Raw genomic sequence first — 17,370 nt, 5'->3', positions numbered from 1 at the left:
ACCCTCCCTTTGCGTGGTGCGATGGCACCGAAGAGGGTTAAAGGGGGGGGGCACAACACACACACACCCGGGAACAAAAGGGGCTCCCGGCGAGGCAGCTGGAAGGGGCAGCACAAAGGGCTTCTGTTAGCCCAGCCGACCGCTTCCCCCCACAACCCCAGCCCTCCAGAGCAACCTTGAGCTCGGCATAGAGCATGCGAGGGACGGACCCAACAGCCCCGCTGCTGCTGCTGCTTCGCCATCCCCACCCCGGCCATTTCTGAGCTAGACACCTTCTGTCCCCCTACAAATAATGGTGATGGGGGGGGGGCAAGTCTACCTCCTCCCCTTGGCTAGTGCATTATCTCCAACCCCTCCCGTGAAAGGCCTTGGGAATATAGGACGCCGCAGGAGACCGAGGCTTTCTCCCTCCCCGCTTTGCCAACCAGCCACCTCCCTTCCTCCTAGGCTGGCTTACGAAAGACCGGGTGGTGCTGTTTCCCTACACGGAAGTCACCTCTCTGGAGGGAAGGCCCGAGAGGTGCTTTTTGGCTTCCCACTGATCCCCGCGCTCTTAGTTTCCCTACAAGCCCAGGCTGAGGAGGAGAGATGCCTACAGACAGGGGCCACCAGGCAGGAAGCACCTGGGCTGAAGAACCTTCCCCACAGCTCCCAGAGGGACGCTCTGGGGTAGGGCCCACGGTCAAGGGGTTATTCAGGCTTTCTTCTTCAAGGAGGCTACTTTTGCCTTAGGAGCCCACTGTGGTCAATGCAAAGAGGCAACATGCAAGCCCAAAGGAGCACCCCATGGCAGGCGCTGCCCCTCGTCCCGTTCGTTATGCACAAACTGATGTGCCGTGCCTTTATGTAACTGGGTAGCAAGCAGAAAACAAACGTGCGCACACACAAAAGCCCAGACTTCTTCAAAAAGGCACTGATCCTACGTCATGAATTGAATGGATCAAAGGGTGTCACAGTGGGAGTTTGTTACATAACCGAATCTTTACAGGTAGCCCACCTGAGAGGAACACGCTAGACTGCTTCTGACACACCAATCCATGCAGGATGATGCCTCGAGGGCACCCTACTCTGCCCCTGTGCACAGCTCCAGGGCAAGAGAGAGAATCCAAACCCCTTGGCGCCGGTTTACACAGAGACAAGGGGCTTCCGTAGAAGTTAAGGAGTTTGTGAGTTAAGTTTCACCAGCTGCAAGGTTACATGTATGCATAGGAACACAAGAAGCTGCCATATACTGAGTCAGACCATTGGTCCATCCAGCTCACGATTGTCTACACAGGTTGGCAGCTTCTTCTTCAAGGTGTCTCTCAGTCCTATCTTCGAGATGCCAGGGAGGGCACTTGGAACCTTCTGCATGCAAGCAGGCAGGTGCTCTTTCCAGAGTGGCCCCAACATCTTACAGTGGTCACACATGTGCTCTCCCATTCAAATGCAAACCAGGGTGGGCCCTGCTTAGCAAAGAGGCCCATTTATGCTTGCTACCACAAGACCGGCTCTCCTCCACTAAATAATTACTTGCAAAAGGATGAGAAAGACAAGCAAAAGCACAGGGCCCCTTCCTGCATCATAATTCCTTCTGTTAGTTCACCACCACCACATGAAAGGATCCTTTTGCAGGGAAGCATTTGGGGGGAGGAGCCAGAGTTGCCCTGCCCAGCTGCTCCTCCCAAGCACCTGGTGCGGCCAAGGCAATTCCATTGCACCCTGCAGCAGTGTTCTCTCTAACACGGATTCCCAGATGTTGACTACAACTCCCAGAATCCCCAGCCGCAATGGCTTTTGCTTGGGGATTATGGGAGTTGCAGTCAACAACGTCCGGGAATCTCTGTTAGAGGGATCACTGCCCTGCAGGGGCCATGGCTAATGCCTGTGTGCTGTTCTTTGCTGCCAGGCATGTTCCTGCCGGGGCTTGAGTTTGGGTGTGTGTGTGGTTTTTTTTTAGGGGGAGGGGAGATTCTACAAAAACATCCTGCCCTCCTCCCCTGTAGGCTTGCAGACACGCACCCTACTTTTCAACTAGAACAAGGGTACATAGGAAGCTGCCATATACAGTCAGACCATTGGTCCATCTAGCTCAGCATTGTCTACACAGACTGGCAGTGGCTTCTCCAGGGTTGCAGGCAGGAGTCTCTCTCAGCACTATCTTGGAGATGCTGCCAGGGAGGGAACTTGGGACCTTCTGCATGCAAGCAGGCAGGTGCTCTTCCCAGAGCAACCCCACCCCTCCGAGGGGAATATCTTACAGTGCTCACACACGTCGTCTCCCATTCAAATGCAATCCAGGGCACATCCTTGTCAGCAAAGGGGACAATTCATGCGTGCTACTACAAGACCAGCTCATCAACCCTGGCACTCCAGCTGGATGATGGGAGTTGTAATTCAACAGCAGCTGAAATGCCAAGGTTACCTACCCCTGAACTAGAGAAAGTAGTTCACTTCCAGGGCCAGATTGCTGCGGTTATATTGCCAGGAGCAGACAGGCACAGAATGCCTACAAAATATTTCACCCACATCCATCACGGAAGCTTAGAATTCCAAGAGGATAACGTTTCTGTACAAAAGCCATCTCCGATGTTGTCACATCCACAACGAAGAGTCGAGTTTCAGGTGCTAATGGGCCCTAATGGAGTCTCATGCAGAGACGGTGTCTGTTTTTTTCGGAGGGACGTTTGACACGGTCAGTCATGTGTGCAGTATCTTCGCCATCAGACGTTCACAGGCAGTGATGGATAGCTGCCTCTGCTCTTGCCAGCGAAGGATAGGGGGGCGAGGTTTCAGAGTTCACTGTCAGGTTCCGCCCAGAGAGGATGAAGCATGGCAGAGCCCAGGAAGGTCATCAGCCCACTGGAGAGATGGAGAGATTCAATGGAGAGCAAGAGGACAAGACAATGGCCAAGAGGGAGAGGGAGAAACAGTGGGCAATGGTTCGACACAACAAAAGCACCTTGTTCTTTGCCAGACACAGCCAACTCTATGCCTGGCACTACCTAGGCACTCACAGCTGTGGCTATTCAGCCCCCTCAGCCCGCTCCCACAGAGTCCTGTACTGCCTACGATTCGAAGAGCTTCTCCAGATGGACATCCAGGCAGTCCCAGCTCCAACTCACTCATAGGCAAGGCCCGTGGCTGCTCTCTGCAGGACATGAGCAAACTTCAAGAGTCCAAGGGAAAGACAGTGCCGGGGATTCTGACTGGCTGCTCACAACCACCTATTGGCGCTTGGTTTTCGGATTGCTCTCGTATCCAGGGCTCCGAGCAGTTTATATCGGTCCATGTCCTACTGTACTAAGATGCACAACCTACTCTGCTTTTTCCTAGAACCCTGCAGCAGTCCATCAACTGAAGACAGCGTGGTGTAGTGGTTAGAGTGCAGGACTAGGACGATCCGAGTTCAAATCCCCTGTCAGCCACAAAACTCACTGGGTGACTCTGGGCCTGTCACTTATCTCTCAGTCTAACCTACCTCACAGGGTGGTTGTTGAGAGGATAAACATAAGCATGCACACCACTTGGGGAGGTAAAGGTAAAGTGTGCCGTCAAGTCGATTCCGATTCCTGGCGCCCGCAGAGCCCTGTGGTTTTCTTTTGGTAGAATGGAGGAGGGGTTTACCATTGCCTCCTCCCGCGCAGTATGAGATGATGCCTTTCAGCATCTTCCTATATCGCTGCTGTCCAATATAGTACCAGCAGGGATTCAAACCGGCAACCTTCTGCTTGGGAGGAGCAGGATATAAAATGTAAATAAATAAATAAAATAGTTACTTGCAGGGAGGGCAGGACACACACATGTGTGTGCACACGCACATGTTTCTCCTGAAGCTTAGAGGGGAAGAGTCTCACCATGTTGCATCAGGGGTGGTAATCCTGCAGCTCAAACAATGGAGTAGCTAGATCACTCACCGCATCATGCACTCAGAGACATTTGGCGAACCACTGTTGGGAACAGTATGCTGGGCTAAAGGGGTCTTTTGTTGGATCAGGCCAGACTCCTTATAAAACAAACTACAAAAGGAACCAACAGTAGGGACACAGGTGTTCTCTTGTTCCTCTTTGTACCCTTGAACCTCCATTTTCCTTTTTCCCCAGACAGAGAAGGAGCTCCGCCTATAGTTCTAGGTTGAGGAGAAACCATTGCCCAGAAATAAGAGCAAGTGCTTTGCATGTAGATGGCCCCAGGTTTCATTCTTGGCATCTCCCATAAAAGGATCAGATAGCAGGCTATGGAAAGGGCCTCTGCCCGAGAGAACCACTGCCACCTAGTAGACAATGCTGTGTTAGATGGACCAGTGGTTAGACTATTCAATATATTAAGGTGATTTTTGCTCACTGCTAACTTCAGCACTAGAGAACAAGAGCATCTCTCCTAGACGCTGCTGGGGGAGAGGGGCTGCAGGATCACACGCAAAGTGTTTCTAGGAGTGTTCGCTTATGCAACACAGCTGAGTGCTTCTAGCCCTAACCCCAACAGCAATATCCCATCTCTCTCCATCCAGCTCCCGTGCCTGAGCAGCGATAGAAAGACTATCCTGGGAAGTCCATAAACATCAGAATCTGCCTTATACCGAGTCAGACCACTGGTCCACCTAGCTCAGTATTGTCTACACAGACCGGCAGCGGCTTCTCCAAGGTTGCAGGGAGAAGTCTCTCTCAGCCCTATCTTGGAGAAGCTGCCAGGGAGGGAACTTGGAACCTTCTGCACACAAGCAGGCAGGTGCTCTTCCCAGCGTGGCCCCATCCCCTAAGGGGAATAGCTTACAGTGCTTGCAAGTAGTCTCCCATTCAAATGCAAACCAGGGCAGACCCTGCTTAGCAAAGGGGACAGTTCATGCTTGCTACCACAAAACCAGCTCTCCTCTCATGTCAAAGCTGCCTTCTACTCTGTCTGACCATTCATCCATCTAACACAGCATTGTCTACAGTAATGGGCAGTTAACTTAACCAATGAGCCACCATTCCCAGTTCACACACCCACAAAAACCCTATTACCACCAGCAACATCACAGTCTTTGCCTCTCTCCTTAAGCCTTTGGGTCCCATTGGACTGGAAGTGCTGGGTACATTACGCTGGCTTGTTGCAAACTATCACTGTTCATTTTTTATCCAAAAATACACTTTTATTTTAATCCCGGCACAAAAATATACGAAGAAACCATGGAAACAGGACACCGCGGATGCACTGGGGACATCCCTAGCTGTCAGTGCTTGGCCACTCTGCATACCCAATTGGCTCCCATGAATACACCAGCTTGTTAGGTGCAGGCAGCCCAACCCTACAAGAAGGGTGTCAGCATCAACAAGAATCTCTCCCCAAATACCACTGAATGCCAGTTGCACTAGGGGTGCCTGCAACAGTCCACTGCCATCACGCCCCAGAGCCAGCTGGAAAGGGACCTCAAGCACACTTCAGGTGCAGAGATGACCATGCAGGAGACTCATCATGGACAGGAAAAGTTCTGATCAGAATGGGAACGTTCTAGCTGAGTCACCCGGACATCCACAGCCCTGCAAGAACGAGAGCACAAATACATACCGCCTTTGAGGGCCAGAGGGCACCAGAGCAACAGAGAACAGGAAGCCAGAGTCATTCCGGCCACACACACACACTATCAGCAGATCCACTGGCCAGCAGTTGACTCTTCTTTGAAACAGTGAGGGAGCGCTGAGCAACACAGCCATTCCACATGTCAGAGAAGGAATCCATGGGCTGTGCATACACTGCACAGAAATGATTTTGCACATTAATGCACGGAGATTCTGCTGCCTGCAGAAACTAAGCACATCTGCATTGCCCGTGTAATTTATTCCGTTTCTCCTGGACATGGAGAGGGGCAAAAAGCTACAGAACATGCCAAGCACCCCCATCTTATTCAGCTGCACCTTAGAAAGCTGTGCCTGCTTTCAAGATTATCTTCACAGCCAAAAGGACTAGAAAATTGATTTTAGAAACACAACACAGATTATCAGGAAACGGAATTCTGCAGCCAGGGCTATATTTTTTCTGTGTGCATGCATATGCATGCTTGTATACAAATAATAGTTCTGCCATGCCCAGTGAAAGTGCAAAGTACTTTAAAGAAGGAAGGATGGGGCTAGGATGCATATACACACAATCTCAGTGTTCATGCCCAGATATCCAAGCTTCTTCACCGAATCATTTCTAAACTACGGCGAGCGGGGGCAGGGAGGAGAGAGAAGAAAAAACGGTCCACAGTATGGTGCTGCAGTGGACACCAAGGCCGATAGAGGAGAGATGTCCTCTACTAATCTGTTCCTGGATTCCAGAGTGAACTGATTCCCAGGGAAAGGCGGAAGGACCAGCACAGACAGACAGGTTGTTTCTTCTCGACCCACATTGTGCAAGACAACATTCCCCCATAGCAGACTGAAGGAGTGTGGATTTGCACTGACGCAAGCAAGAATTGCTTGTGAAGGCTGCACAGTTACTTACCATAACTGACTGCGCAGCAAATCTCTCTGGCCCCTCAGCACTTGCAACAAGGGATCGTCCTCGAACTCTGTGCCATCAGAGTCTGCAAAACACCACGAGAACAGAGCATTCAAGCGTCACCTCCTCCCCCTCCCTGTCTAGGGTGCTTCCCCGTCAACCCGTGCAGACATCTTCACATCAAGGCTACATCACAGCACTGCTCTGGGACTCCCTTCTGCTCACACTCCCAGACATCCTGCCCTCCTCTTGCTCCAGGGGAAGGGCCATCATTCAGGGGCTGAGCACCAGCTTGGCATGCCAAAGGTCCCAGGTTCAATCCTTGGCATCTCTAGGTAGGGCTGGGAAAGACCCCTGCCTCAAATCCCTGGAAAGTGGCGGCTAGTCTGTTCCTCTTCTGAACTAGATGGACCAAGGGTCTGACTTGGTGTAAGGCAACTTCGTATGCTCAGCCTTCTTTCTGATCTGCCCCTCTTCCCCACTCAAGCCCTCTTCTCCCTTTCGGCTCATGTCTGTACTGCACCTCTGAATGTGCTCCCACTTTGCCTGAAGCCCAATGAATAGGGCATGTCAACGTGGCTTTGGGCTGCTCCCAGGTGGTGCTGGCATGCTGCTTGACCCCAGTCTGCCATGCAGGTAGATATGGGGCAGGTACAATGTGCAGTGTAATGTGGGCACCTCAGATGCACGTGGGACCTGTGTGGGTTCTGCTTCGAGACCCCTCCAGGACCTCCTCTCGTCTATATTCCTTATGTCTTCTCCAGAAGGGACCCCATTTCCTTTTCAATCATTACTAACTCGTGTCCATTTACTGTAAAGCAGGAATTCCCAATCTTGTTAAACAAGTGTACCCCTTCGGCGACAAACCTTCAGCTCAGGTACCCCATAAAAGGGACGGGAGAAGTGTGTGTGTGTGTATACACACACATGCACAGACAAAATTTAAATATTACAGTTATGGGATAGGTTACTCCCATCATTGGCTAAAATCCATTTACTTATTCATTACTCATGAATAAACTTGCCCCACTAATTTCAGTATGACTGCTTATGAGCAGTGACTGGAGTAGTCAAGTAGTGTGGGAGGCAGGAGGGCTCTGAATACCCCCTGGGAGCCCTTCAGGTAAGGCAGGCCTGCTTAACTTTGGCCCCCCAGCTGTTTTTGAACTCAAGTAGAGGTAAAGGTGTGCAGTCGAGTCGGTGTTGACTTCTGGTGACCACAGAGCCCTGTGGTTGTTTTTGATAGAATACAGGAGGGGTTTACCGTTGCCTCCTCCCGTACAGTATGAGATGATGCCTTTCAGCATCTTCCTATATCGCTGCTGCTCGATACAGGTGATTCCCATAGGGAAACATACCAGCGGGGATTCAAACCAGTAACCTCTGGCTTGCTAGTCAAGCCATTTCCCCGCTGTGCCATTAGGTGGCACTCCCATGTTCCCCAGCCACAGTGGCCAATAGCCAGGGATTATGGGAATTGTAGGCCAACATCTGCAGGAGGGCCGAAGTTGAGCAGCCCTGCCCTAGGGACACTGGCACCTCCTGTTGGGACCCCCCACATTTTAAAGGATGCAAAATGAGAAGCAGCTCAGTGCTTGCCAAGTAGCCCGGCCACACAGAGCAGCCCCATGCCGGGGGGTGGGGGGACCTGGTATTCTAGAGCCTGGATCTAGACTCCGGACCCAGTTTCTAGAACACCAAGCCGGGCAAGATGTACAGGAGGGGGGTTGTGTGCATGGGAAGGCAAGTGCTTTCGGCCAATCTGGCTGCCATGTCTCAGGAGCTCTGTGAAATTAGGTGTCTGCCGGTGACCCCACCTTCAGCCTGCTCAAGGAGCTGAGCAGCCATGCTCAGGAGCTGGGGATGTGAGGGAGTGGCAACGGTCTCTGGCAGAACCTCCTCCTGGCCCCGATTCTTTGCACTCCTCCTCTTCTGTTTATCCCTATGGAGAGCTGGAGATTCAGGTGGGGAGAAAAGTCTTTCAGCAATCACCTTGAAAAGAGAGAGAGAGAGAGAGAGAGAGAGATTGATTATGTGCTTGTTAGGCTTTTAGGGTTCTCTACAGCACCCCCTGGTAAGCAAGTACAGAGGTAGAAGAGCCTGGAGCAGGAGGATAGGACCAAAGCTCAGCGGTAGAGTATCTGTTTTGCATGCAGAAGGTCCCAGGTTCAGTCCCTGGCAGCATCTCCAAGTAGGGCTAGGAAAGACTCCTGTCTGAAACTCTGAAGAGCCACTGCCAGTCTGTATAGACCAGGCCTGCTCAATTTAGACACCCCCCCCAGCTGGTTTTGGACTACAACTCCCATAATCCCAACACAGTGGCCAATAGCGAGGGATTATGGGAGTTGTAGGCCAACATCTGCAGGTGGGCCAAAGTTGAGCAGGCCTGGTGTTGACAATACTGAGCTAGATGGACCAGTGGTCTGAATCAAGATAAGGCAGCTTCCTTGTTCCTAGCCCGGATAGCCCCTTCCTGAAGCTCCCAAGACAGCCCGTGTTACTGCCTTGCGATACACGGCTGATCCACAATGAACTGCCTTTTTCGGGAGGTAAACGCTGCTCTCTAGATCCCACAACCCAGTGAGGAATTTTAAATTGTACTATTTGAATGCATTTTGCTTTATTCTAGTCAAGGGTGGTGCTTGTTTCTTTTTTACATCTACCTTTCCACAACAACTTGTCTGCAGAAGAACCCCTGAGAATCCGCCATGGAATCCCTGCCTGCTCCAGAGGAATCTGGGACATGTTCTAGGGCACACCTTCACCTTCAAAGGGCAATGGATGTATCTCAGAGTTGCCCTGCATGATCTCAAGAGCCTACCCAGGAATACACTTCCCTCCCCACTATGGCTACACATTGCAGGAGTAAGTAAGCTGTCTTTCAAAGACTCTTGTTTGAGATTACTGATTACCTTCTCATTGAGAAACTCAGCCAGAACACAGTCTGAATGACTACTGGAGCAAAACATAAACTTGTGGGAAGTCTGAACGATTTGGCACTATCTCTTCAATCACTTCCAGCAATAAGGGGAGGAAAAGGAATAGTGGAACCCGTGAAAATCACAGAGAAGGGAGAGAGCGCAGCAAATAAACACTGCATGTTGGTGAGCGGCCACCACGGAGTTAATAGCCCTATTTGGGGTTCATAGAGGCTCCACAGCCTAGCCCTTGATTCTGAGCCAATAGATTCTCAAGTTTGTCTCTATCAACCAAGAGAACTAGAAATATGCTCTTGAATTAAAACTGCAGTGGCTTCTGCATGAGAGGCCCTATTCTGTGTTGTGATGACAGACATGCAGATTCCAAGATCCGGGGTCCATACCTCGCCTAAGACATGCTGAACAGGATGTTGGTGGGGGCTGGCTGGTGGCTCTCCCACGGCTCGGGCTGGTTTTGCTCTGCTCCGCTCCACTTGGAATGGCCTCAGGGGTCCTCTGGGTTCAGAGTGCAGTTGCTCTACAGGCTGCACTGCCCTTTGCGCATGGGGCAAAGTGCTCTGGTCCAGAGGCCTGCTGGTCTCTGAAGGCCTTGGCGGAAGAAGAGAGTCGGGGTACACAGAAATAGGATCCCCTTGGGGGGCTGGTTCCTGCTCTCCAGTTGGTTCAGGACTTCTAACGGCCGGGTTGCTGGTACGGAACAGAGCCGTTTCAGTGGGATGCCCAGAGCTTGGGTCATTTCTCATAGGGCCTGTGCAGCAGCAGGGATGTTTATCAATGGTTTTCACATCCAGCTGGGCTTCAGATGTTGGCAGCGTTCTTCCAACATTGCTCCTCCACACGGTGAGTTCTGGCAACTTCAGAGCTGCTCCTTCCATCTGCAGGGAAACAAAACACCATCCTGAAGAACCCAAGATTGCATCTACTTGACTTCCCAGTAAGGTGCAAGGAGGAGATGCCTTATACAAGGCCGACCCATCACTTAATGGAGCAGCGGGGAAATGACTTAACTAGCAAGCCAGAGGTTGCCAGTTCGAATCCCCGCTGGTATGTTTCCCAGACTATGGGAAACACCTATATTGGGCAGCAGCGATATAGGAAGATGCTGAAAGGCATGACCTCATACTGTGTGGGCAGAGACAATGGTAACCCCCTCCTGTATCCTACCAAAAGACAACCACAGGGCTCTGTGGTCGCCAGGAGTGGACACTGACTTGGCGGGCACACTTTACCTTTACCCATCACTAGGTGCCCTTCCACACAGAACAGGAATGGATTGTCCTGTCCTGTCCATAGAGCATAAGACAAGAGGGAAAGGGAACTGGAATTTAGTATAGGTCCTCTCTATATTAAGCTGAAGGCATCCTGTGCCACAGAGGAATCACTACTGCTACTTGGGACACAGCCTTGAGCAACTGTACCAAGAGAAAGTGCATACAAAGGTACATCAATATGGCCACCACTGAGCTCTAGAAGTGCACTTACCATGTTCTTGTCAAACATACCTAATTCGCTCCAGGATTGAGCTCAGGGGTAAAATCTGCTAGTTTGCAATAGAAGCTGGCTGTGCACAGCACTGATTGGTTGGTGCTTGTGCCATCACAAATCCCCTTCCCTCATATTTTTGCATATGGAAGAGTCACTGGTAAACACATCTATCAGAGGCTTTACGAAGCTAGGAGAAAAAGCCAGGCCCACCCTATGGGAGAACATGCTATTGCATCTCCTTGTTTTTTGTTGCCAATTAAAGCAATATTCAGTACAACAAAAGGCCACCAAAAAATAAAAAGGATATAAATGGATAACATGTTCATTTTGCCCTCCTTCCAAGCAGCTCAGGTCAGCACATATGCCAACCCCCCCCCCCCCGCCCTTATCTTCCAACACTGCTGCAAGGAAAGTCAGGTTGAAACAGAAAGATGAAGACTATCCAGGATCACCCAAGCTTTGTGGCTTAGTAGAGATTTGAATCTGGGTCTCCTCCAACTACGTCCAACTACTTCATTGGATCTCTCTGTTAATGAGCACCTTCCTCCAAACATCTGACTCTGGGTCGCTTATTCATCTCAAGGTCCTACCATATTGGGAACACAGGTTGGCTGAGAACATTGATTCCTCCAAGTTACAGGGGGCAGCATAGCAGCAGCCTTGCTCGCTTCCTCCATCTTCCGCCGCAGGCGCCACTGGAATAAGATGTCATCCTCTTGTTTCAAAGAAGAGCAGGACTGGGACAGCTGAGTTATATGGTAAGGGAAAGTGCCCAGGCTACCTGGAAATAGAGAAAAGTGTGTGGATGCATGCAAGGGGTGGGTGTGCGTAAGTTGAAACTACCTGTTGAGGGAAAGTTAAACAGAACTCCATATTTTATTTATGTTTACATTAACAGAGAAGGAAAAGTTACATGAAACTCTGCGCTGGCCCAAAGAGAGCTGGTGTAGCGCAGAACCTATGAGACTGAGCTATGAACCAGGTGGTCCCTGGTTCGAATAATAATAATAATAATAATAATAATTTGATTTCTATACCGCCCTTCCAAAAATGGCTCCAGGTGGTTTGCACGGAGAAATAATAAACAAATAAGATGGAACCCTGTCCCCGAAGTGTTCACAATCTAAAAAGAAACACAAGATAGATACCAGCAACAGTCACTGGAGGTACTGTGCTGGGGGTGGATAGGGCCAGTTACTCTCCCCCTGCTAAATAAAGAGAATGACCACGGTAAAAGGTGCCTCTTTGCCCAGTTAGCAGGGGTAATGAATCTCAGCTCCGCCATGAGATAAGGCACAGCTAATGTCCAAGTTTGAGTTGTTTATGCATATATGAATTCTTCACACCTAGCTTTGCAACTTGAAGGGTTAGCATTTTGCCTGTTTCTTTTTAAATGACAGTGGGAGTTCTCAAAATTCTCCATACCAGATTCTGCACTTGACTGGCGCAATTGCAGAATGCACAGAATTCTGCATATAAGCACTGCTCCAAGGCACAGCCTTTGCTCCCAAACCTCTTCACCCAGCAACATACGCATTTTCCTTCATCCTCACAACCCCACATTTCATTCATGGCTCTGGGGCCACATCAGAGTTATTATTGCCCTGAAAGGAGAGGCCCTGGGCCCCAGGTCTTACCTTTGCTCTGGTGCCCCACAAGGTGCTGTGGGGCACGCCCAACCAGATCTGCATCAGCATTTGTGAGGGTGGAGGTGGAGCTAAGGCCTTCAGAGCTCACCTGCCTGGAGCTGCTCGTGGGGGACGCACTGTGTGCAAAAAGATACATTGGGAAAAGCAGAATATTTGGAAGGAGATGTGACCAGAGGATATAGGAACATAGGAAGCTGCCGTATACCGTCAGACCATTGGTCCATCTAGCTCTATATCGTCTACACAGACCGGCAGTGGCTTCTCTAAGGTTGCAGGCAGGAATCTCTCTCACATCAAGTCTCCCATTCAAATGCAATGAGGGTGGACCCTGCTTAGCTAGGGGGACAAGTCATGCTTGCTACCCCAAGACCGGCTCTCCTAAAACTGGGGCAGGCCAAGCAAAATACAAAGAAAGTCATTACCTTCTCTGCAAGAGCCTGGCTGCTCTCTCCTGCAAGTTCACAGTCTCGGGGTCCAAGGTAGAAGTGTCCTGGGATTCTCCCTGCAAGAGGGATTACAGAAGGGAGGGGTCAGGGAAGAGACTTTGCCATCTGCCTACTCTTGAGGGGGAAGTGTGTCAAGATTTTGGCAAGAGGGCAAGGTTAGGGCTTGGCATGGTCTAGGGGCCACGTTTGGGGTGCCTATGGATACATTCAGCACCAAGAGTCGATAAAGTCTCTGGCCAAAAATGGTGCAGCCATCAGCCTGTCCAAAATGACAGAGGTACATCAATTTCCTTGGGGCAAGAAAGGACAGACTAGGGACAGAAGGCTAGAGAAAAGCAGCAACCACCAATGAATTACTGTGCCTGAGGAAATCCAGAATTGTCTACAACTACAAATATTTACATGCCACTTTTCAACAAAAGTTTCCAAAGCGGTTTACATAGAGAAAAAAGCAAGCAAGCAAGCAAGCAAAAGATGGTCCCCTGTCCGCAAAGGGCTCACAATCTAAAAAGAAACATAAGGCAGATCCAGCAACAGCCACTGGAGGGATGCTGTGCCGGGGTTGGTTAGGGCCAGCTGCTCTACCCCTGCTAAGTATAAGAGAATCACCACTTTAAAAGAATCACGATTTTAAAATCCTGTGGCTCTGAAGATTCCAGGGAGTTGGAAAGAGAATACAAGGAGATCAACACAACCGCATTATGACCCCTCAGACAGAATTTGGGCTGGAACACAGAAACGCCCTGTGGAAATTGGAGCGGTATCCTCCCCAGCTCCTAGGGAACACTGCCTACTCACAGAGGGAGACCGGTCCAGCAGAGGACTGAAAGACGACGGCTGCGCTTCACCTTGGCCATTGTCTGAAAAGAGACACACACCCCATCAAGAAGTTAATGACTCAAGATCTCTGCCATCTTTGCAAAAGGAACACATGAAGATTTGCCCATCGGTTGGGTGGCTCCCTTAACTTTGACCCATGGAACGGCACAGTTTCATCGTGGTCACAGGTCTACTGAAGTGACTTCAAAGCTGGGGCCAAAAGGCCTGCAAGCAGGCTTCTAGGTTGTCAGCAGATGGGGCACTGGGGCCACATATATCACCAAGTCAGAACAGGGGCTGTTCTGTTCTGCCTTGCTCAGTTTCTGAGAGCAAATAATGGTTTACTTGAATTATCAAATATGCTGGAGATCAACCGGTTCCGTGCACAACCAGGAGGCCAGGGGCAGGGGGGGGGCGGGGGGGGGGCCTTCTTTAAGGCGTGGGGAGGGTGTCCTTACCTCCCCCGCCACACTTCCCCCTCCGGTGCTGCTTCAAAAACTGCTGGCGCGAGATGGTTGTATACCCTCTTGCTACCCTGGTCAGCGTAATACTGGAAGTGGCCCGCATGCATCACCCCGGTCAGCGTAATACACTTCTGGTATTATGCTGGCCGAGGAGGCAAGAGGATATACGGCCGTCCTGTGCCGGCAGTTTTTGAAGCAGTGCCGGAGGGAGAAGTGCGGAGGGGGAGATAAGGACGCCCTCCCCATGCCTTAAACGAGCCCCTGTTTTCGAACCGGTTCGAAAGTCTGTTTCCAAACCAGTTCGGCATTCTAGGAATAGAACGCTGAACCAGTTTGTGCACAGCACTACTGCAAACTTCTAGATACAAAAGCACTTCCTACCTATAGCTACTGTACCTATGAATACAGCAGCTCCGTTACAAGAGAAATCAGATCATTCCTAGGAACCACTCAGTAACCTACCTGGATTAGCACGCCCACCATGTCTGCACTCTTCCTGTGACCTCCACATACCTGAAGACGGCGATGCTTCCTTTTTTAATGTGTTGCCTTCAGGAGAAAGCGAATGACCAAACCACCAGAACTGAGCAGAATGGCCGTGGGGTGTCCAGCGCTCCCTACGGTTAGTAGGCTGCCCATAACGGAATCGCTCAATGTACCTGCCAAAGGAAAAGAGATGGCATATGATCTGCATCACCCTGTGTGTAGGGGTCATCCCAAGCCTAGAGACAAAAGACCACACAACTTCAGCCCTACATCTGTTCTTGGTGTACAGCAGGGATTCTCAATGTTGGGTCCCCAGATGTTATTGGACTTCAGCTCCCATAATCCCCAGCCCCCATGGCCTTTGGTTGGGGATTATGGGAGTTGAAGTCCAATAGCATTTGTGGACCCAAGGTTGAGAATCCCTGGCCTACAGTATCATCCCCATCCACAGTGGCCAATAGTCAGGGATGATGGGAGTTGTAGTCCAACAGCAGCTGGAGAGCTGAAGTTGTGCAGCCCTGCTAGAGACCAAGAACTCTGGGACAAATCAGTAAGTGAGAACAGAGTCCAAGAAACCAAGAGACAGGGAACTGACCAGGGCCACTGTCGGAGCCTTTGACATTCAAACCGAGGACTCCCACTTCCGTTCACCACATTGACTCTTGGACACTATCAGTCTAGACATCTGCCTCATTGCTCTGCTCCCTCTTGCCACCCCAGAGGGAACCCTAAAGAAACTCACTTGGCAATAACCGATTCGCTGTCCAGGACAGATTCCGGGGATCTTCGTGAGGCCAGCGTCTTGGTCCCTGATGCCTGTATGGAGGGAAGTGCCTTTGCCCCCTCAGGGGTCAAGGAGGAAGAACTGTGCTCAGTTGAGGGCCACGATTCATTGAAGGGGCTTGTGGAATCTGAGCTGGGAGTCTTCACCCTGTGGTTGCCAGAGTCGGGCAGGAAACTCAGACGTGAGGGGCTCAAGGTTTCTGCTTTCTTGGGAGATTTAGGGATCTTCCTTTGTTGTAAACGAGATGGGCTCAGAGCCTAGAAGAAGAAGAAAGAGAGAGGGAGGGAGATTGCTCAGGGTCCATAATGCAGCACCACATCCCAGGCCTGGTGCAGACTCTCCAGAAGCCTTTAAACAGAGCCGTAATTACAACTGCTTGTTCCTATAACTCCAATGGCCCCACCCAACAATTCTTTATTACATTTTTCTCCCACTCTTCATTCAAAGAGTCCAGCGCAGCACATATAGTTCCTCCTAACAATCACTCTGCTAGGTAGACTAGGGTGACCCAAAGAGGTAACGGTGCAAAGTCACCCAGCGAGTTTCATGGCTGAGCAGGGATTTGAACTCAGGCTTCCCAAGCCACTCAGCCATCAAGCTAACACACTCGGCATTCAGGATGAAGAAAAAAAGGAGTGGCATTCATGGTCACAATCAATATCTGGATACTCAGTGAATGGAGAGAATCAGGATGTTCCCTTCATCCGTTCTTGCAAGGATGGATCACCAGGGATCCAAACACTCCAAGGGGATCAACTTGATTGCTTCTGCCAGCACCTCTGCCACACCTGCCCTCCTTGGTGGCTCCGTAACACTGTTGGCCCACCTCATCTCCTTATCTCCTCTCACCGTGTGTTGCTGCTCCTGGATCAGCGGCTGGGCTTGGGAGGGATGGTAATGGCTCCGGGGACTAGAGGCGTTTAAGAAAGGGCTCCCCTGGGTGGAGAATATAGATAAACTGTGGGCAGAAAAGGATTCCTGGTTAGCAAGGCCCCCGACTAGCCATTCCTCGCCAGAAAGCAGCAAGAAGATGCCAACCCTTCTGGGTAGGACTGATTTTTCTTGCTTCTCTTCTAGACCACAAGAGCAGTATTCCCTCTAACAGGGATTCCCAGATGCTGTTGACTACAACTCCCCATAATCCCCAAGCAAAGGCTGGGGGATGCTGGGAGTTGTAGTCAATGACATCTGGGAATCCCTGTTACAAGGAACACTGTGCAAGAGCCCAACCGATTAGAAAGGCATTTGGGCTTCCCAAATGGCGCAGTGGTAAAACTGCCGCCCTGTAACCAGAAGGTTGCAAGTTCGATCCTGACCAGGGGCTCAAGGTTGACTCAGCCCTCCATCCTTCCGAGGTCGGTAAAATGAGTACCCAGAATGTTGGGGGCAATATGCTAAATCATTGTAAACCGCTTAGAGAGCTCCAGCTATAAAGCGGTATATAAATGTAAGTGCTATTGCTATTGCTAAGCATTTCCCCGCTGCGCCACTTAAGGTGACTGATCTTGTGGTAGCAAGCATGAATGGTCCCCTTAGCTAAGTAGGGTCCACCTTGGTTGCATTTGAATGGGAGACTACATTTGAGCACTGTAAGATATTGCCCTTAGGGGATTAAGCCACTCTGGGAAGAGCACCTGCATGCTTGCATGCAGAAGGTTCCAAGTTCCTTCTCTGGCACCTCCAAGATAGGGCTGGGAGAGACTGCAACCTTGGAGAAGCCAGTTTGTGTAGACAATACTGAGCTAGATGGATCCAAGTCTGTTCTTAACAGGCAAGCTTAAAACTGGAAGCAAAGGTGTTCCTTTTATGTTAAAAAAATAAATAAATAGCCACATGGGCTGAACTGGATCAAGATGG

At 50.5% G+C, this 17,370-nt stretch overlaps 1 protein-coding gene across 15 annotated transcripts in view; it reads right to left on the bottom strand.

Moving 5' to 3' along the window:
- Positions 1-5,088: 5,088 nt before the first annotated feature.
- PROSER3 (proline and serine rich 3) overlaps positions 5,089-17,370 on the bottom strand; it is a 31,138-nt gene continuing 18,856 nt past the window's right edge. For 11 of the 15 annotated variants that reach the window (XM_053268409.1, XM_053268413.1, XM_053268419.1 and 8 more), the window contains 11 exons: positions 16,363-16,471; positions 15,472-15,770; positions 14,757-14,902; positions 13,759-13,820; positions 12,937-13,016; positions 12,503-12,630; positions 11,456-11,646; positions 9,764-10,255; positions 8,259-8,433; positions 6,445-6,526; positions 5,089-5,498 (listed from right to left, as the gene is read on the bottom strand). In XM_053268409.1, the coding sequence (XP_053124384.1) occupies positions 5,432-5,498; positions 6,445-6,526; positions 8,259-8,433; positions 9,764-10,255; positions 11,456-11,646; positions 12,503-12,630; positions 12,937-13,016; positions 13,759-13,820; positions 14,757-14,902; positions 15,472-15,770; positions 16,363-16,471 (1,831 nt within the window). In that variant the 3' untranslated portion in view covers positions 5,089-5,431. The remainder of the gene's footprint in view (positions 5,499-6,444; positions 6,527-8,258; positions 8,434-9,763; positions 10,256-11,455; positions 11,647-12,502; positions 12,631-12,936; positions 13,017-13,758; positions 13,821-14,756; positions 14,903-15,471; positions 15,771-16,362; positions 16,472-17,370) is intronic. The other 4 variants (XM_053268421.1, XM_053268422.1, XM_053268420.1 and 1 more) reach the window with 1 other exon arrangement.

This window comes from Hemicordylus capensis, chromosome 7 (assembly GCF_027244095.1).
Source record: "Hemicordylus capensis ecotype Gifberg chromosome 7, rHemCap1.1.pri, whole genome shotgun sequence".
Lineage (NCBI taxonomy): Eukaryota > Metazoa > Chordata > Lepidosauria > Squamata > Cordylidae > Hemicordylus > Hemicordylus capensis.
This window is presented reverse-complemented; position numbering and strand designations above follow the sequence as displayed.